The 21228-nt window shown below is 43.8% G+C and overlaps 1 protein-coding gene across 1 annotated transcript; it reads right to left on the bottom strand.

The window, feature by feature from the left end:
- Nucleotides 1–853: 853 nt before the first annotated feature.
- On the bottom strand, nt 854–20654 carry LOC142251077 (cytochrome P450 2G1-like). The gene is made up of 9 exons (XM_075323586.1): nt 20449–20654; nt 17863–18025; nt 12164–12313; nt 10984–11144; nt 8597–8773; nt 8282–8423; nt 6071–6258; nt 4182–4323; nt 854–1335 (listed from the first exon to the last, which is right to left on the bottom strand). Exons 1-9 carry the CDS (start codon nt 20626–20628, stop codon nt 1151–1153), a joined length of 1488 nt encoding a protein of 495 aa, XP_075179701.1. The 5' UTR covers nt 20629–20654; the 3' UTR covers nt 854–1150.
- Nucleotides 20655–21228: the final 574 nt, after the last annotated feature.

The raw sequence follows: 21228 nt of genomic DNA, 5'->3' as shown, positions 1-21228 counted from the left end.
TCAAAGGCAGGAGCCTCTGATTGATCAGCGCGCTGCCTTTGAGTAGCAGTGACAGGAAGTTCCTGCTTCGTCGCTGATGGTTACCAATACACATCATGGAGCGGCGAACTACAGGGCCCAGGAGGCCGGCGATGGAATGGAAGGTACACATATTATATTATGCTCACCTTACCTTCCGTTCCATCGCCGGTCTCCTGGGACTTGCTGTTCTCCGGGACGAGCTGTGTATCGGATTACCATAACAACGAGGGAGGAACGTCCGCTGCCAGAGCGCTGACGTCAAAGGCAGGAGACGCTTGCCTCTTATTGGCCAGCACGCTGCCTTTGAGTAGCGGTGACAGGAAGTTCCTGCTTCATCGCTATGGTTGCCGATGCACTGCCTGGAGTGGCGAACTACAGGACCCAGGAGGCCAGCGATGGAACTGAAGGTCCACATATTATGCTCACCTTACCTTCCGTTGGGTCTTGTAGTTCGGCGCGAGGACGTCGCGATGTACCCGGGAACTACAAGAACGATGAGGCCGGCGGTGGAACAGAAGGTAAGGTGAGCATAATACTGTATGTGCGTGTGTTTGTGTGTGTTTGTGCGTTCTTGTGTGTGTTTGTGTGGACTGCAAGTGCAGGTCAGAGCGCGGTGGATGTACGGAACCGGAAGTGTGTGCGGTGAGAATTTCGCTCGTACAGCAAAGCTTTCTCGTAAATCGAGTTACAAATTTACAGAAAGCTTTGCTTGTTAAGCGAAATTCTCGTTAACTGGGTTACTCGTTAAGCAAGGTTCTACTGTATTTGGACCTTTTAGTCTTTTGTCATGAAGACCATCATTATATTAAACAAAATACACACGTGAACATAGTTATAGTTATACAAATCTGTTACAAAATTTACTAGTATTAACACAAGCATCAATACAAGAGATTATTAAGAAAAACAAAAACAAATGCATACATACAAGATAGACATATTAAAGTATTTGTATTAACATGAAATAATTACGGACATTGAAAATTATATTGTATTTTTACAATTATTAAATTATATTTTCATTTTTACGCAGTGAAGTCTTTGTATTGTTTTATTAGTTGACATCCTTTCAAATTTTGTAAGTTCCGGAGCTTCTAGGTTTCATTTTGTCAAAAAGTTCGTCTTCAGCTCATAAACGAGGGACGGCCTTCATCTGGTATGAATAGGGTCGGGAAGCATTGGTGTTGGGTTCGGGTCTTATACTCAGGGTCCGTCTGTCTACGGTGGGCTCCAGGGTGAATTTCTGAAGTATAGAGGTCAGAAAGAGGAAGAGCTCCATGCGAGCCAGGCCTTCTCCCGCACACACGCGTTTGCCTGAGAAAAGAGAACGAGGGTGCACCATAAGAAGTCAAGCTAAGCTTAACGGTTTGTGTGGCCAATGAAAATATTTATCCCAACCGTTACTATTCTAAACCCAATATGTTTTTTGAGATCTTTTTTATTACACTTAAGCCCTGATCTTAATGAGGAGGGGAGTCACAGTGCACAGATGGGCTAGGCTAACTAGGAAGACCTAAACTGACCCTAAAGGGTGCTTTACACGCTGCGACATCGCTAACAATATATCGTCGGGGTCACAGTGTTTGTGACGCACATCCGGCGTCGTTAGCGACATCGCAGCGTGTGACAGCTAGGAGCGACAATCAACGATTGCAAAAACGTTAAAAATCGTTGATCGTTGACACGTCGCTCCTTTTCATAATATTGTTGGTGGTGCATGCCGCTGGTTGTTCCTTGTTCGCTATGTGTGACACCGCAGGAATGACGAACATCTCCTTACCTGCATCCACTGGCAATGTGGAAGAAAGGAGGTGGGCGGCATGTTCCAGCCGCTCATCTCCGCCCCTCTGCTTCTATTGGGCGGCTGCTTAGTGACGCCACTGTGACGCCGAACGAACCACCCCCTTAAAAAGGAGGCGGTTCGCTGGCAACAATGACGTCGCTAGGCAGGTAAGTACGTGTGATGGGACCTAACAAGGTTGTGCGCCACGGACAGCGATTTGCCCGTGTTGCACAACCCACAGGGGCGGGTACGCTCGCTAGCGATGTTGCAGCGTGTCAAGTACCCTTTAGATTTGGATCCCTGTGCTGACCCTCAACCCAGAGGTACACTTAAGGGGTAGTGAGGTCTGGGCCCCCAGCATGTTCCTGTCTCCTACTTACACCTTGACCTAACTTCTGACACTCCCATCCCCCTGTGGAGAGCAGGAGACACCGAGATAACCTCTCTCCTAAAAAGGCATGGGCAAGGGAAAGAACTGAAACTCCTTCACTCTGCAAATAACTACAAAGAGAAGACAAAGGCACAGGGGGAATAAAATGTAAGGGAAGAAGTAACACACACCAAGGAACTCTTACACACTACACTCGCAACAGATTGTCACCAAAGAGGATCAATGACACCGGATAATAATAATAAGTTTTTCTTCTATAGCGCCAACATATTCCGCAGCTCTTTCAATTCAGAGGGAACATGTACAGACAATAGGAGACAATACAAAATAACAAAATTAAGATACCAGGAGGAGTGAGGGCCCTGCTCGTAAGCTTACAGTCTATGAGGAAATAGGGGAGACACAAAAGGTGAATGGGGGAGAGAAAAGCTTGTCATATATGGTCCATTCACTACAGCACAAGCACATGCTATCTTTGGTGATCTCCTAATGTGCGCACGTTGCGTAATTACATTCAGTTACGCTGCGCTTTGTAGCGCAGCGTAACTGCATGCGTCCTGCGTCCCCTGCATAATTTATGAAGATTATGCAGGAGCCGTGCGCACGTGGCATCTTAGAGCGCAGCGCTTCGGCTGCTGCCCAAAGCGCGCATTCTAAGAAGTGACATGTCGCTTCTTCCGTGTGCTTTGCCTGCAGCCCCCGCTCTGTCTATGGGAGGAGCTGCAGTCAAAAAATAACAGCAAGTCTGCTAAGCAGAAAAAGTGGCGCCACCATTTGCCTAGCACACATAGGTCCCTTACCTTGTTGGCCTGTGTTGATCCCTGCCACTGCAGGTTGATCTCTCCCAATTTTTTCCTCCGTCTCCCCTGAGGAACTCTCATTACTGAGAGGGAAACGCGTCGGGAGGAATTGTTTGTTGTTTTTTGGTTGTGGGGCAGACATTCTACTTGGGTGCTGCCCTTGTCAGGGTGGAAGTTCATGCACGGGGCACAACAGGGTTTGTAATATACCTGTCTACCTGATCCTTCCGGCCTGTGACCTTTCACCTTGGGACCGATGTGCAGTCCAGCCCATGGATGAAGCTTGGGTGAGATCAAGCCTATGCGCTGCCATGTGGCACTTTGCTGTTGTTTGCACAATTTATGCACAAGCACCTTATTATTGTTATTACTGATTTTATCTATGTACTAGTAAAAGTTAAGTTTTAGTCCCTGCTGTAAGTCGAGGAGCTGCAGTCAGAGCGCATGGAATCGGCTTTTTTTTTTTCACTACGGACATTTTCTGCAGCGATTTGAACTGCACGTGTGCTCTTCAGATCGCTGCAGAAATTTCTGCAGTGACTGTACGCAACGTGCGCACATAGCCTTACTGTCACAAGGAGGTTTTCTCATGTCTGTGATCAGCGCAGGTAGACTCGGGCATCAACCTACAAACTTGAATTTCATGTGCAGACTAGCAAGGGTTAATCTTTGTGGGGCTACATGTAAATCTCCTTTGGTCACTTGCTGTGGGAGAGCCAGTCACATTCACTCCCCTCCTATACTGTGTATGTTACCTGGACACTTCCATTAGTGCCAGCTATAGTTTATCTATACTGGTTTGGATAGGTGACTTGATCCAAACTTACTGGTGGTTGTAGCATTTGTGGTGTTAACTTTTGTTGTCCTTTTGTTGCTGCCTTACCTCTCTTGCTTTTCTCATTAGTTTCTTACTGTTTGTTCCTGTGAGTTTGTAATGTGTCTAAATTTTGTTTTTTCCCTGTCTGTCTAAATCTGTGTTTCCATCACACTCCTGATTAGCTCTGGTCAGGAGAATAGCCAGGAACGGGACTCCGGCATCTTCACCAATATGGGTAACCCTAGAGTTAGGGATAGACAAGGGTCCCCTAATGTGAGGGACAGTATAGGACCCACCTGTCCCTTGCATTCCCACAGTCACATCAAATCCTCTTCCTTTGAAACTAAGAACTGTGAACAATTTATTTACCTGCAGAGAATGGCATAAATGCATCACTCTTCTTAAAGGAACCCTTCTCAGTAAGAAAGTGTCCAGGATCAAATTCATCTGGGTTCTTAAATAGTTTGGGGTCTTTCAGAACAGAGGTCAGGATCGGAAACACCATAGTTCCCTGTAAAATAAGTGTATGAAATGTGTAAATCTAATTGTCCGTCACATCTGGATGTCAAATGATCAGATATATGAGACCAACACTTTGGACAGATCAAAACAACTTCTTTGAAGTCAGATTTCACATGGCGGTAGTATTTTTACAAGCACCAGACGTAAAGAAAATTGTCCACTACTTTCATATTGTTGGCCTATGTTTAGGATCGGTCATCAATGTCTGATCGGTGATTAAGACCGCAAGGTTGAAACGCGTACGTAGGATGGGGATAATTCCCGTGTCTCTCACTGTGTGCCCCTTTGCCCTTTTTGTGTGTGGCATCCTGTTTTTAATGGACTAAATAAATGTTCTAGTTTTGTGGCAATTCTCCATGTGCCGATGCTGGAAACATTTTTTCTTCTCTGACTGTGTTTATCCGCCCAGGCCTGGGCGATCCGTGCATAGGTGGTGGACCCTAGGGTGAAGAGAGGTGAGCTGAATTTATTTATTTTTTCCTATGACACCTGATAACCCCCCAATCAGCTGTTCTCAATGTCGGAGGTGTCTGGAATTGCTCAGTTATGGATCTGCACAGCACAACTCCGTCAAATCTATAGTGGCCTTAGCCGGTTACAGCACATCCGCTCCCTATTCAAATTAATAGGGGGCAGATGTGCAGTACCCAGCTGTGGCCACTATTACATTGACGGAACTGTGCTGTACAGTTCTGGCCACTGCCGACACCGAGAACAGCTGATCAGTGGGGTGTCAGACCCCTGCCAATCTTACGATATGTCGGCGGGGTCACGTCGTAAGTGACGCACATCCGGCATTGTAAGTTACATTGTAGCGTGTAACAGATACGTGCGATTGCGATTGAACGGTAAAACGTTCATCACATGCACGTCGTTCAATTCCTAAAAAACTGAACGTCAGGTTGTTCATCGTACCCGGGGTAGCACACATCGCAGTGTGTGACACCCTGGGAACGATGAACAGATCTTACCTGCGTCCCGCGGCTCCCGCTAGCAATGCGGAAGAAAGGAGGTGGGCGGGATGTTTATATCCCGCTCATCTCCGCTCCTCCGCTTCTATTGGCCGGCTGCCGCATGACGTCGCTGTGACGCCGAACGTCCCTCCCACTCCAGGAAGTGGATGTTCGCCGCCCACATCGAGGTCGTATGGATGGGTAAGTACATGTGACGGTAAATATTCGTGTGTGCGACACGTTCAACAAATTGAATGTGCTGCACATACGATGGGGGCGGGTGCGATCGCATACAATATCGTATGCTAAATCGTAACATGTAAAGCAGGCTTAAGGTCAGGATTATCGTGAACGAGCATTCCTAGGAACATTTGTTTCTCTTTACTTGTGCCATCTAAACAGGCTGATGATGACTCTACAAAAAAGGAAAAAGATTATTCGTCGGATGAAATAATCTTTTTCTTTGCCCAAAACATCATTTTTCTTGGCAGCACATTGTCCTGTGTAAACAGGACCTGTGCTGCCGAGAGCATTCAATTGTGGCTCACTTAGTGTAAACAGGATGCTAAACAAGCGCCGATCAGTAATCATGTTATCGGTTGGTGATCATGTTTTGCATTGTTTCATGTTTTGCATTATGCAGTGTAGTAGACTCTTAGTTGGGAACTTGAAGAGTAGTAATAAATACAGATAGCATAAGGTTTGAATTGCAAACTATCAATCTTTAAAATAGTAACATATAAAGTGCTGACTCAAGACACTGATAAGACCGGTATACTGTACCTTTGGAATGTGATATCCTCTGAAAGTTGTGTCCTTGCTGGTTGCGTGCGGTAATCCTGTCGGGACAATATCAGCAAATCTCTGGATTTCGTGGATTACGGCTTCTGTATACGGCATTTTGCTCTTGTCCTCTATTGATGGGCAGCGATCTTTGCCTATTACATTATCAATCTCTTTGTGGATCTTCTCTGAAATTGACAAAAAAAGCATATTCTTCGGGTCAATATATTTTATAATTGTGTTTATAAATTAGTTACTGCCAATGAACCATTTAACATGGAGATGTAATATGTGGACAGAGCCCCATTATGTAAATATGCTATGTCTTATGTGTAGACTGTTAAAATATATAAATGTGTAATGCAAGGGTAGTGATGGGATGATCGGACTGTTGGCCAGCAAAGCATGCCAGACATACTTTGCGCTAGCCGTCATGCAACTGTACACCTTAAAGAGCCGGGGTACTTTTCACCCGCCTTCTGGTCCTGGGGTGAGGGGGGATTTAGGCAAAACCCTTCCCAGGTGACAATAGCGGGGTGGCTGGTGGCTGGTTATACAGGACACAGTTGGATCAAATGCACCAATACAAGCAAGAAAAGTAGCAACCACTAAACAGCTATAAGGGGAGTCTGGGGACAAAACCAAAACCAAAAGACCAGAGCAGAGAAAAAACCAGTAGAAACACAACTACTAACCTTAATACTCAGGTACAACTGAAAGTAATCTGCACTGACCAGAGGGTGTGGTGGGTTTACATATCCCTCTCATGCATCAGCTGCCACTGCTGAGGTAACTTGCAGTCCCCACCTTGAATCCAGAGTGGCAAAAAAGGGGGTGAGGAAGATTGAATGGAAGGAACCCCGCACCACCTTGCTGAACCAGAAGACATGGCGTCCCATATCCCCTGGCAAGAGTTGATGCTAGAGTATTCGGCATCCCGGGACCTTTGCACTATACGATCGCTGGTAGCAACGGCGCATCACCTCCTAGAAATACCACAACCCTAAATAGGTATCTTAAAGCACAAAATACAGCCAGAGTGAGCACCTTCACTAGCTCTGTCCCCCAGATGTGACACCCCACCACTCATGGCCAGTGAGGGCTGATAGGTGACCCGACGGAGAGCTGTAGTATGCCCAGGAATGCGAGGGACTCGTCTGAGTGCAGAGATTTGAGAGGGAGTAACCCCCCTGACCCCCCCGAGACCTGTCATGATGCCCACCAACATGCAAACAGCCAGACCTGACAAAATACATGTGTTAGTACTTTGGTGGTTTTGAGAAAATAACAGGTTTCCTATGTAATAGAATTAAGACTGTAGACTAGGTTCTGAAATTCTGCCACCTACCGTCACGTTTGGTCAGCGGTAAAGCAAGTTTTAGAAGAAAGATGTTAGATTAGATAGGGTTAAGGAAGTGAAAGGGAGGTGTGACAGGGCGGATGGCTAGTCGAGGGAGCTCCAGAAGAATGGCAGTCGAGGAGTGGGTTCAAAGTGATAGGACGTGGCCTTGGTGCTAGGGCCAGTCATGGAACTCCAAGGTAACTTTCACAGAGAGTGAAAGGAAGGCCATGTCTGTCAGAACGGCGTGAAGAATAACAATAAACAAGACCGGTTGGCCAAGTGAACACTGGTGTTGCGTGTCTTACTATCTGACAATGACTGGAAGCAGAGGTGATGGACACCAGCCCGAAGCAGCAAGTAAGTGTCATGAACCTTGCCCGAAGCCATGTTCACAATCGGAGTCTCCTTGGTGAAGGAGAGCGGCCCCCATGTGGTCCATGGCCAGCTCATTCCTTCAGAGACATAATACTGCAAGGTATTATGTCTCTGAAGAAATGCTGGTTGGAGTTAGGTGAAGGTTAGGCCAAGCTCTACGCTTCTTATTTCTTAGGATTTGTTTCTTCTTATGCATTTTGTTAACCTGGTGAAAATACCGCTGTTGTCCTTAGCCTGGCATTTTTTTTTTGTGTGTTCTGACGCCTCTCCTCTTTTCCCTGTATATAAATCTAGCCTTTTTAGCCAACTAAGTGTCATCCCGAAAACGTTTCTTTGGGGATCTTCATGAATCATGATAACCATTACAGTGAGGAGTAGGCCGTATCTCAGGAACAGAAGGTATGAGTTTGACGTGTACCTTTTGCACCTCTTATAGCTATAATCCAGTAAGGAAAATATTACAAAAAACAAAAAAATTACATTAGAATAATTACCTTGAATATCTGGATATTTCAAAAGTATTAGAAAACCGTATCTGAGAGTCAGACTTGTCGTCTCCGTTCCAGCAAAAAATAAGTCTAATATTGTCGCCTCAAGGTTTTCCTCATGAAATTCAGTGTCTGGATTCTTTTTTTCCTAAAATATAAATTTATCAATATTTTAATTATCAAAAATTGTCAAGGTCACATGCAATCGACTATTAGAAATGTAGTAGTTGCTCATAACGGCCTATAGATTGATTTCAATGTCTTCTTAAAAATGGCTACATTTTGATACCGTGGAGTATTTTTTTGAACCTACAAACTCACCTCTTTCATTTTTATAAGGAAACAATCTATGAAATCACGGGGACAGTTCTCGTCCAGGGTGTCTCGATGGGTCTTAGCCATCATTTTAATAAATTCTTTCAGGCTGTCTGTAACTGTGAAGATCTTCTGGTGAGGACCAGGAATGTAGGGCATGATGGTTGGGAACATGTTGAAAAGCTGATTGTAAAGGAAAAAGTAGAAAAACATAAATTAATAAATATTGAAATCTACAAATATTTTATAATTTAAAGAATATATCCACCTTTTTATAAAATGTGTTGGTATTGCTTCATTGCATATAAAATAAAAAAATAACTCAATTTTGCAGAAAGCCTTAATTAAATATTCTTCCACCATTTTACAGTTTAGGCCAAAACTGTCAGAGAAAATTATTGCAATTAAACAGGTTTTGTTTTAAAAAACAAAAAACAAAACAGAAAAAAAGCAAAATGGACATAGTTTCACACAAAACCCCAAGAATGAGCCACACAACATTGTCGGCCCCCTCAACTTAGGGGTACTTTGCACGCTGCGACATCGCAAGCCGATGCTGCAATGTCGAGCGCGATAGTCCCCGCCCCTGTCACAGCAGCGATATCTTGTGATTGCTGGCGTAGCGAACATTATCGCTATGGCAGCTTCACATGCACTCACCTGTCCTGCGACATCGCTCTGGCCGGCGACCCGCCTCCTTCCTAAGGGGGCGGGTCATGCGGCGTCACAGCGACGTCACATGGCAGGTGGCCAATAGCAGCGGAGGGGCGGAGATGAGCAGGATGTAAACATTCCACCCACCTCTTTCCTTCCGCATTGCAGCCGGGACGCAGGTAGGAGATGTTCCTCGCTCCTGCGGCTTCACACACAGCGATGTGTGCTGCCGCATGAACGAGGAACTACATCGTACCTTTTGCTGCACTGGCATTATGGAAATGCCGGACCCTACACCGATGATACGATAACGACGCTTTTGCGCTCGTTAATCGTATAAAAATGGATTTGCACACTACGATATCGCCTGCGACGCCGATTTGACCCCACCGACATCGCACCTGCGATGTCGTAGTGTGCAAAGCCCGCCTTAATATTTGGTTGCACACCCTTTGGAATAAATAACTGCAATCAATCACTTTCTATAACCATTAACAAGTTTCTTACACCTCTTAGCACTAATTTTGTGCTATTCTTTTGCACACTGCTCCGGGTCACTCATATTTGGAGGTGTCTTCTCTTCTCCCAACATCAATTTTCAGATTTCTCGACAGGTGTCAATGGGATTTAGATCCAGACTCACTGCTGCCACTTCAAAGCTCTCCAGCAATTTGTTTCCATCCATTTCTGGGGGCTTCTTGAAGACTGCTTGGGGTTATTGTCCTGCTGGAAGACCCATTACCTAGAACACAGCTTTCTGACACTGGGCACTACATTATGATCCAAAATCCTTTGGTAATCTTTGGATTTCCTGATATCTTGCACACACTCAAGGCCCCCAGTGCCAGAGGCAGCAAAACAACCACAAAACATCTTTGAGCCTCCATCATATTTGACTGTAGGTGCTGTGTTCTTTTTGTTTGTAGGCCTCATACCGTTTTTGGTAAACAGCAGAATGATGTGCTTTACGATTAGCTCTATCTTGGTCTCATCTGTCCATAAAACACTCTTCCAGAAGGATTTTGGCTTATTCACGTACATTTTGGCAAATTGCAATCTAGCTTTTTTTATGTCTCTGTGTCAGCAGTGGGATCCTCCTGGGTCTCTTCCACAGTGTTCTCTTTCATTCAAATGTGGATTAATAATTTGCACTGACACTGATGCCCCCTGACCCTGCAGGACAGCTTCAATTTCGTTGCAACTTGCTTGGTGCGGCTTATCCACCATCCGGACTATCCTGAGTTTGAGCTTTTCATAAATTTTTCTCTGCCGTCCACATCCAGGGAGATTAGCTACAGTGCTATGGGTTGTAAACATCTTGATCATGTTGTACACCATGGACAAAGGAACATCAGGATCTCTGGAGATGGACTTGTAACCTTGAGATTGATATTTTTCAACAATTTTGGTTCTCAAGTCCCCAGACAGTTCTCTTCTCCTCTTTCGGTATAGATGCTTAGTATGGCACACACAATGCAAAGATTGAGTCAACTTCCAAATCTCTGACATAACCAAGGTGTCCAGAGACATTGAGCCATAGGTTGATTGATACTGATGTTATAATTTTTCCCATACAGGCACATAGACATATCTGTGTATAAAAATGTCTAATAGACACAAGGCAGTTTACCTTCATCCATGTGGGCAGAAATTTGTAAAGTAAGCGAAACCCATTATTTTCTATAATTATTGTTAGTTCCATTATACCCATATAGTTTTAGAGGTTTCTTGATATTTACCTGTCCAGAACGGCTGTTAAACAGCTTAAGAATATCATTAAGATAAGACAAGAGTTTCAAGAATTTTTGATCTTCGTAGTCGAATCTTTCACCAAACACGACAGAGCAAATGACATTGGAAACAGCGGCTCGCATTATATTTGCTGGGTCAATTGGAGAGTCTGTAACAACATAGGAAAATATAAAGAGATGATTAGTCATTAGTTTAAAGAATAACTAAACTTTTGTTTAATTATTTTAATGTGATATGCATACTCCTAGACAGAATGGGACTAGACTATTTCCGTTGCGCTCAATGCAGATGCCGGAAACAGTGTAGTCAGATTCTGGCCAGGAGTATGCACATTGCATATATGTGGTCAAATTACTGCAGACAACTCCCTTAAATGTTACTACACACTGCTACTACAGATCTGTCATCCATTGTGTATGGTCACATCACTAAAAATGGTCATAATGATCACATTAATGTTGGCTCTTTTGATTTAAGAGGTCAGCCATGGATCTAATGTGCATGGAGGCAGTCCAACAGATTAATTATCGCAGAAGTTGGGAAAAGGAGGATCAGGAATGTTTACTGTTAGTATGACTAATCCTTTGTTTCCCAAGAACGCACATGCATATTCATTGGGGAGTTCTGGGTCAAAATATTTTTTAATACCATGTTTTTCCAAAAATAAGATCCTGTCTTATACTTTTTTGCCCTGAAAAAGACGCTAGAGCTTATTTTAGAGTAGGTCTGATTTTTGGGGAAACACAGTAGGTTTACACCAAAAAAAGTAGACTCCCACGTGTGTGATCTGATGTGTGATTGTGTGAGTGATCTGATGTCTGATTGTGTGAGCGATCTGATGTGTGTGAGTGTGTGTTCCGCTACAGTTCCTCCCATTCGGTGTCTGGTGAGTATGATTGCATGATCTTCTGTCTTCTTTCTTCTCTCTTGTGGAGGTGTCTGCTTTCTATTATGAGGTGTCCTTACTTTCGGAATAGAGCTTGTATTTAAGCCTTGCTCTTAAAAGGCCGAAGAGTCCTGGCCTAAACTTTTTAGCCTTTTCGGAGCAAGGCTTAAATACAAGTTCTACTCCGAAAGTAACTAGAGGAAGGGAAGTCTTATTTTTGGAAAAACATGGTATGTATGGTTGGTCTAAGAGAATGAGACCCAATTTTGGATTCAACCCACCTTTGTCCTTCATAAATTTCTCAGTGAGACAACGAGCTTCCTCTTGGATTCTTTCTTCGATGCTTCTCTTTCCCATTCCAAAATTTCTCAGAGTTGTTAAGGAAAATCGACGAAGGATTTTCCATCTCTCACCACTGCTTGCAATTACTCCTGTAAATTCAAGCATGTAATTAAAAAGGTTGTCCGAGATTCGAAATACCTGGGTACTTTTCTTCCATAAGGAATGCCAAGCCGCTCCCCACGAGGTGTCTAGTATTACAGATTTTCACAATTCACACCAATGGAGTCCAGCTGCAACACCAGACACAACTTATGGAAAGGTGTGGTGTATTTTTTTTTTTTTTGTGGAAAGTGACTATAGTTTTCTTATCTTGATATCCCATTAAAAAGCTTTTCTAGTATATGTATGGCCTGGTCTCCTGTCAGGTGGACAATGGACATGAGCAGTACAAATTTTTTGACTCTGAATGTCACAACAAGCCTTAGCTTTTCAAAATTGTGCAGACTTCAAATACAAAAGATACACATTTCTTTTTTATTATTATTATTTTTTTTTTATTTTTTATTTTCTTTTTACAAAAAAACTCACTCTTCAAGATTAATAAATGCTAAAATGGGGAAACAGAAGGCGCAATAGGGTCTTACCCGGTATGAAACATACAAAAAGTAAGGATAGGTACACTCACCTGGTAGGGTTGTGACAGTCACAACTCCTTATTCAGCATGTGAGTGTCCGCGTGGTCCCAGCAGCGGCCCCGTCCAGAAAACAGCGGAGAAAAAAGTCATATAGGAGAAAACGGGTTTAATGCCGCGCTAAAGGATCGCTGATATCAGTAAGATGAAAATCTCTTTTTTATTTTAGTCAATCCAACGCGTTTCAGAGACAAAGACCGTCTCCTTCTTCATTTTCTTTTTTCCCTGAAGGAGACGGTCCTTGTCTCTGAAACGCGTTGGATTGACTAAAATAAAAAAGAGATTTTCATCTTACTGATATCAGCGATCCTTTAGCGCGGCATTAAACCCGTTTTCTCCTATATGACTTTTTTTCTCCGCTCTTAAAGATTAATAAGAAGACTTTGAAAGGTGCATTGAGTTTCAAGTAACTTTCCACAACTTCAACTTCATGTCAATTTCATTATGTCAAGCAAAAAAATCTCTGAAACTTTCTTCAAACTATTGAGCTTCTTTTTGCTACTTCTATACTCTATATATTTCACCCACAAAACTCTCCACAGTGCGGCACCCCCCCTACATCTCCCCCCTCATCTCTGTCTATCACCCTACCCGTTCCCTATGCTCTCCAAGCGACTTTCGACTAACATCCCCACTTATCTAAACCTCCCATTCCCAGCTCCAAGACTTCTCCCGAGCTACATCAATTCTTTGGAATACTCTACCCCAAAAAAACTAGGACAAACCACAGTTTGCACAGCTTCAGATGCCGCCTAAAACACGTCTTTTTAGGGGGGCCTATCACCTTTCTTAATCAAAGTCAATTCACATAAGTCCCTCCACAACTTCTCAAAACATAATTCTCCGTCAGACTCCACCGCACCCAATAATATCACAAAGATTGTCTGGTGACCGTCTCATGCAGCCTTTATCTATCCCACATTTCTCCAAGATGGCTGGACCGTTGTTGTAAATATGCACCTGTACCTTGTGTCACCCCAACCTCTCCCCATTGTAGATTATAAGCTCTTATAAGCAGGGTCGTCTTTATTTTTTGCTTTAATTATTGAATCTTCTATAACTGTTACTTGTTTGTATATGAACCTCTGAATTGTAAAGCGCTGCGGAATATGTTGGCGCTATAGAAATAAAGATTATTATTATATACATAATCATAGTTTCTTTTATTGAAGGTCCCGATACTTTCAGTTAAGGAAAATGGTTCACTGAATTGAAAACACACAGGCGGATTAATATGAACTTTTTACCCAGCTCTATACAAAAGAATTGTTGCAGAGGGGTGAGGTAGGGAGGGGAATGTAAATATTTCCAAGATTGTTTTGGCAAGCATTCAGCGATATACACTTTAAGGCCTCTGCCACACTCACGTGAAATTCACGCACGTGCCGAGAGACACGTATTTCCCCTGCGTGTTGCGTGCAGGTAAGTACGTGTCTCTGGTACGTGCGGGACACGTGTGTTCTTCGTGTGCTATCCGCGATAGCACACGTAGAACCGGTAATTAACATGACCAGCTGAGGGAGGATTCTCCGGTCGTGATGTCTGTGTAACCAAACCCCCTTATCCTCTAAGAATAAACACACGGACTGCATGCGACTTGGTTCAAAATGGCCACAGCAGCCTTTTATTGCCTATTGTTTTACAGACTAGCACCTTAGGGACGCCGTCCAACGGGCGACCCAAAACAACCACATAACGGTAACAATAGACAATAACATTTACAATACCCCCCGGGGTAGGCCCAGTCCACTAACTACTACTCCCCCTGTCCCCGGCCGCAACACACCGACCCAGAGACGAGGTGCCAATCACCCACGGATTGACCCCCACACTTTGGCAGAACCCCGTGCCTGCCACATCCCGGAAACCGAGAGCCACCATACCAAGACAATGACTCCCGGTCCAGCCACCAATCACTTCCAAACCTCTGGACCAGACCTACCCCCACCGCTGCTGTGACAAAGGGTATCCCAATTACCCAAAAAACATCCCCCACATGACAACACAAAGGGAGGGTGGGCGGGGATCGTTCGGCGTCCGGAAACAGAAGAGGAGGTAACTCTTCCCTCTCCCAGACTAACCCTTTCCCTGCTCCTCCTCTTCCTCCCCGGCTAAGACCATCCCCCAATGCCATATCAGGCATACACACCACTGTCCCTATTAACCCCATCACTCCCTACCTCCCCCTTGGTCATGTCGCCCCTCCCCCCCAAGTGGGTCCGTGGCTTTCTTACTCACCTGGTCCTTCCTGATGTCCGCGCTGCTGTCCGTGGTGCTGATCCTCGGTCTCCAGCCCTCCCGTCTCCCCGCTGCTGCTGCTGCCAGGCAGTGAAGTGAATATTCAATGAGAATAATGAGCGGCGGTCGGCAGCAAGAGGCAGCAGCGGCAGAGACAGGAGGGCTGGAGAAGGTGAGTTAATGTTTTGTTTTTTTTTCACTGACATGTGTGTTTTCTCCAGCGCGTGTCACACGGGACCGCATCCACACTACACCCGTGTGGTACGGGTGCGGGCCGTGTGACACCCGTGCTGCGGGAGAAATCACTGACATGTCAGCGCTTTGAAAAACACACACACGTACAAACGCACACGGACACACGTTCCGTGTGGTTTTACGTGTGTGTGCCTGCTACAATAGGGTAGCATTGGTTAACGTGTCTCCGTGCCGCCGGTACGTGTAAAAAATGACAAACACATGCCGGCAGCACGGATGTGTGTCGCAGGCCTAAGGGAAATTCTATGGGATCCCCAGGGAGGTAAATGTATTCTTTCAAATGAAGTTAGTAGTATAATGAAACTTCATGGACTGCACCACAGACGTTCTCCAAAGGAGGGAACATAAACTTCTATCACAGTTACTGATGATGATTTGACAGAATTATAATCATACAAATCTTTTTAGCTTATTTAGAAGAAAATAGAGGGGAGAATTATCATACTGTGTTCTCCCAACAGAGATTACACTGTTCCCTACTACATTTATGAAGCTGTGCTGAATACTCATGGGATGAGCGGACCCAGAAGCAAGATGACAGAGACTCGGTAAGTATAAGTCTCCTGCTTTGCAGCCCCCAAGCCCTTTCTACCACCTATTACAGCACAATGTTTGGGTCCCCATAGACATATATGGGGTTTGGCGTCAGGGCATATGTTTGGGTTTAAGCCCAGTCCCGAACTGGACTTTTTTTAAAGTCCGGTAAGATCCTTCGAACCCAAACATCTGTGAGTTCGCCTATCTCTAATTATGACCCAGCCTTCCCCAGGTGAACCCTACAAAGGAGTAAAAAAAAAATGACAAAATATGACATTCATCATAATTTGTGACTTTTCTATGCCATAAAAAAACCTTTGATAAACTTTCACCAAAAAAATCTGAATATTAAAACACATGTTTTCAGCTTGCAAAAAAAAATATACATCCTCAAAAACAATCAGTAAAGGAAACCCAACATGTTCACAAACATGTACAAAAGTTTCTACAAAGGTTTTCGTCACCGAGACTTTAGACTACCCTTTTAGATAATGCAGGAAAATGTAGCTGTAATGTATTGTTTCTTAAAGGGGATGTCCACTACTTTTACATTGATGGACTATACTTAGGATAGGTCATCAATGTCTCATCGGCCGAGGTCTGACACCACGCACACCCACCGATCAGTTGCTCTCGGTCCTGGCGGCGGCAGCAGGCGGCCAGAAATGCTCAGTTCCAGAGTTGTTCCATTTTCTGATAGTGGCCGCAGCCGGTACTGGACATCCGCCTCCCATTCTAATCAATAGGAGGCAGATGTGCAGTACCCAGCAGTGGCCTCTATGAGAAGACGGAGCAGCTCTGGAACTGAGCATTTCCAGCTGCCTGCTGCCACCGGCGGCACCGACGACAGTGATTGGCAGGGGTGCCAGGTGTCTAGCACCAGCCGATCAGACATTGATGACCTACCCTAAGGGGCACTTTGAACATTACAATGCCAAGCACGATAGTCCCCGCCCCCGTCGCAGCTGCGATATCATGGTGATAGCTGGCGTAGCGAACATTATCTCTACGCCAGCTTCACATGCACTCACCTGCCCTGCGACGTCGCTCTGGCCGGCGACCCGCCTCTTCATTAAGGGGGCGGGTCGTGCGGCGTCATAGCGAAGTCACACGGCAGGTGGCCAATAGAAGCGGAGGGGCGGAGATGAGCGGGACGTAAATATCCCGCCCACTTCCTTCCTTCCACATAGCTGGCGTGAGCCGCAGGACGCAGGAAGGAGATGTTCCTCGCTCCTGCGGCTTCACACACAGCGATGTGTGATGCCGCTGTAACGAGGAACAACATCGTAACATCGGTCATTTCCAAATTATGGAAATGACCGACGTTACACTGATGATACGATTACGACGATTTTGCACTCGTTAATCGTATCAAAAAGGCTTTACACACTACGATATCGACTGCGATGCCGGATATGCGTCACTTTCAATTTGACCCCACCGACATCGCACCTGCGATGTTGTAGTGTGCAAAGTGCCCCTAACGATAGACCATCAATGTAAAACTAGGGGACAACCTCTTTAAGGTAAAAAAAAAGGAATTTACTTTGTATCGAGAAAAAAAATCTATTCCTGTTTGTCTCCTGCTTATGATATTGCAGTTCAGGTTAATTTACATAAATAGGTGTACAATGCAATACTAGATACAGCCAATGAGAGGCGCTGTTTCTGAGAAAAGATAGACATTTTTCATATAAGGTTACTCCTTTTAATAAATATATTCTAATCCTATTAGTCTGTAGTGCATCCAAGGTACAGAGATTCAGAACAGCTGAGATAGCACAACCAGAAAAACAGATTACATAAGAATTAACCCGAAAGCTTCAGGGATAGCCATAAATCGTCCTCCCTGTAACATATGAAAGAAATATACTTTTACAGCTCTGTATTCTTTAAATAAGGTCCCTCATCTATTAAAGATTACACATATTACCGAAAATGTATTATTATTTTAGACATTTATTTTATTTACTTACCAAATTCTTTATTGAAAAGCTCTCCTGATCCGGTGTCTCCCCGATCACTAAACGCGTCGCTGCGGTCCACCAATGCTTCCTTCACGGCATCATATCCGATTAGTACTATGGTCCGGAGGTTTGCTAAGTAGATGGTATAGATGGGACCGTATGTCTCACTTAGCTTGAGAGATATAAAAAAACATAAAAAAGTATAAATTACAAGGTTTTTTTAAACAGCCTTCAACTCAATGGATGAACGCTCTGTAGGAAGATCAAACTTGTGCAGACTAGATAGGTCCACCAGGTTCTTTTTTGCCTAGATAGGTCCACCAGGGTCTTTTCCACCTACATAGGTCCACCATGGTCTTTTTCGCCTTCATAGGTCTACCAGGGTCTTCTCCACCTAGATTAGAACACCAGGGTCTCCTACGCAGTTATCTTGATAATATCAAGCCATCGGGTTGCTGGTCTTCCTCTTCACCTTGATTCTTCAATTCTCCGCATTACAAGTCTACAGGCCCCCTGACATATCAGATTGAAAACAGACGTACACATCTAAAACTTGGAGAGATTGAGACCATTTAATGTCTAAGTGGGCTTTTTGACTCTCGCCTGACAGATTATTTTGGATTAAGGGTCAGACATTTTGAAGTCAAGTGATCAAACCTATGTCTCTGCTCTCCATTGACTTTGCCAAGTCAATCATTCAAGTGGATGGCAGGATGGGAGAGTTGGTAATCGGCCAAATGAATATTCAGCCAGGCGCCATCACATTTGTGTGGTCAGCATGGAAGGTATCCATATAACTAATGCCCCCAAAGTTATCGAAACCTACCAATACTAGCAGGACTTACTGACCATATGACGTATATGAAGGAGTCCTGACTCTCTTCCAACATCCAACAGGTTTTGTCAGAGCAGAGAAGGATCTTGCAATTGGAATTTCAATGCCTGAACTTTGTGTTTTAAGGGGAAATAAGAAATATCTGTCACTAAAATGAAAATAACATGGATATTTCATCTGATTATGTGTGATTATAGAGTTAGGAGAGTAAATTGTCTGGTGCCCTAATAGTATACCATCAAAACCATTATGTAGACCTATCAAAAAGGACATTTTCACTTACAAATAACTGTAATCAAGTCGATAAATATAAGAAAAAAATGTGGGTTTTTTTTTCCATATATATCTTTGCTTTACAAAGGTTGTTTGTGATCAAAGCATATGTCAAATTAATGGTTGTGACCATATAGTAGATTTTCCGGAGCAACTTTCTTGCCTTGGAATTTCTTTGTTGTGGACGGTTGATTGAACATTTGGCCTAAAGCTATTTCATGTATACACATCATAGGATAGACTTTCGAAATCCTAGAAGTTGGGATACACACAGAAACAGTAATACACAATCAAGGATATGGGGGGAATGCCATCTTGAGGACCACTTTTTATCAGAGGAGAGCATCTAAAAAGACGATTTACGGAACGCCAAACCAAAGAAATGAGCAGAACATGTGTTGGTATAGGTGCAACTTGTAGGTACACATTCAGACTGTGGCCACCTAACAGATAAAACCTAAGATAAAAACAAAATGAACAAACACCCTGCAGTAAGTACATACATTTCCAGGGGCGCCCTTTTTACCATTTTTGATGTCTTTGACTGTGTTTTTACATTTTGAATTTATTAAAAGCTTTTTTACATCAATGACACAAGCTTCCTCCGTATTGGTGGATTTTCTCTCTTTTTTTTTGCTAAATAAATGTTTGTAATAATGTATTAGTACATGTAAATAACATAGGGTGGGTAGTTGACACAATTTTGATCAAAAAAGTGTAAAAGGCATTCCATCGCGCCAAGGTGTATCCAATCGGGACGGTCCTATCTCTGATATTAAAGCCTCACCCTGTGTGAGTAGACTTCAGTGTAGATGGGGGCAGAGCAGGACCCGACCCTGACTGTTCAGACAAGGCCCCCATCTACATTGAGGTCTGCTCACCCGGTGATATTTTAATATTAGACATTGGACCATCCTAATTGGCTACACTGCATCGCGATATGATGGCTTTTATGCTTTTCTGATCAATACGGATTTCACTAAGTACCCCAAGTTAGTTACAGAAGCCAATAGGTCCATGAATCCTGCTAATTTGAATATTCACTGTGTAATACCTCATTTCTCCTGCGGAAGTGCTGTGGGCACATTGAACAATGTTTTTTTGAGGTGGGAAGTTAACCTGAAATAGACACATGCATAATCTGTCAAACACTACATGTATATGATGAAAACCTGGTATAAGAGCTGTTGGTATCATGAATTTCCTTTCCTATTGTCCAGAGTTACTCTGATTTACGTAGATTTATGCCAGGAATCACTATATAACTAGTTCAGGAGAAACTAAGGCAGCAAACACTAAAACTATGGTTTTGTCCTGAGGAAGGAGCTAGATTCCCTTGAAACGCGTAGACTAATAAACCATTTTCAACTTAATCCATTCAGAGTCCTTTTCGTCCATTGAGGCAGAAGAACACCACATTTTCCTGATTGTCTTATATCACTAGTTCAGTAAGAAGAGTTAGATTGCTTGCAGGTAAGTGTTCTTACCTTAACTAATGACTTTGGTATTTCTGAGGTGCTGAGCTGAAGGATATTCCCCAAGCCCGGCAGAGGTGTAGGTCCTGGGGGGAGGTCCTTCTGTTTGATCCTACCCCACCATTTAATGAGATAGATGAGGAGAGTGACCCCAGTAGCCAGGAGAAGTGTAGCTGCGATATTCAGAGCCATTCCGAGCCCCGGGGACTACAGCTCAGTCTGTAATGTGTCCTGTGTATTTATATTCGGTCAGGTATGTGGATGAGATCCAACATGTAAACAGGCTGGGTGTGGGTAAAGTGCAAAGTTACAGCTATATTTCACAATGTATTGTAAATGCAATCATAATCAAATATTATTTAACCCCACAAGCAGATATTTTCTAATTTTTGCTATTGTTTGACATCCACACCTTCCAAAACCTTCCATTTTTTGTTATTCCATCGCCATAGCCTTAATAAAGGAAAAGAATTCCAGGTATGGTGAAGTGGTGAAGAAACCACCATCCTGTTTTGGGTTTCATATTCATAGCAGTCATTGTTCTGGCATGATGATTCTTCACTTGCGGCAGCGTTGGTCTCTGTAGTGTCTGTGTAGGAGGTGGTCGAGCCAAGTCCACTCATACGAGGAATTGTTATTGTATTATAAATATACTGTATATAAGAGTGTATTGTATTTAATGTAAGATGTTCTTATGAGTGCTCTACTGCGTCAGCAATGTAGCAGAACTGGACAGACGCGATGGTCGGGGCCATCTAGTGACCGCATGCTTCATTTGTTTTATTACAAGTA

This window comes from Anomaloglossus baeobatrachus, chromosome 9 (genome assembly GCF_048569485.1).
Source record: "Anomaloglossus baeobatrachus isolate aAnoBae1 chromosome 9, aAnoBae1.hap1, whole genome shotgun sequence".
Classification (NCBI taxonomy): Eukaryota; Metazoa; Chordata; class Amphibia; order Anura; family Aromobatidae; genus Anomaloglossus; species Anomaloglossus baeobatrachus.
Note: the sequence above shows the minus strand (reverse complement) of the source record. Positions and strands in the feature narration are given on the sequence as shown.

Bases quoted from the DNA above. Each gene is read 5' to 3' on its own strand.
- LOC142251077 (XM_075323586.1), bottom strand. From the start codon at position 20,628: ATGGCTCTGAATATCGCAGCTACACTTCTCCTGGCTACTGGGGTCACT. The intron at 11,145-12,163 runs GTGGGTTGAATC...ATGTTGTTACAG, and splicing joins GAAATTTATGAAGGACAAAG to ACTCTCCAATTGACCCAGCA. The intron at 1,336-4,181 runs GTAAATAAATTG...CTCTTTTCTCAG, and splicing joins ATTTATGCCATTCTCTGCAG to GCAAACGCGTGTGTGCGGGA.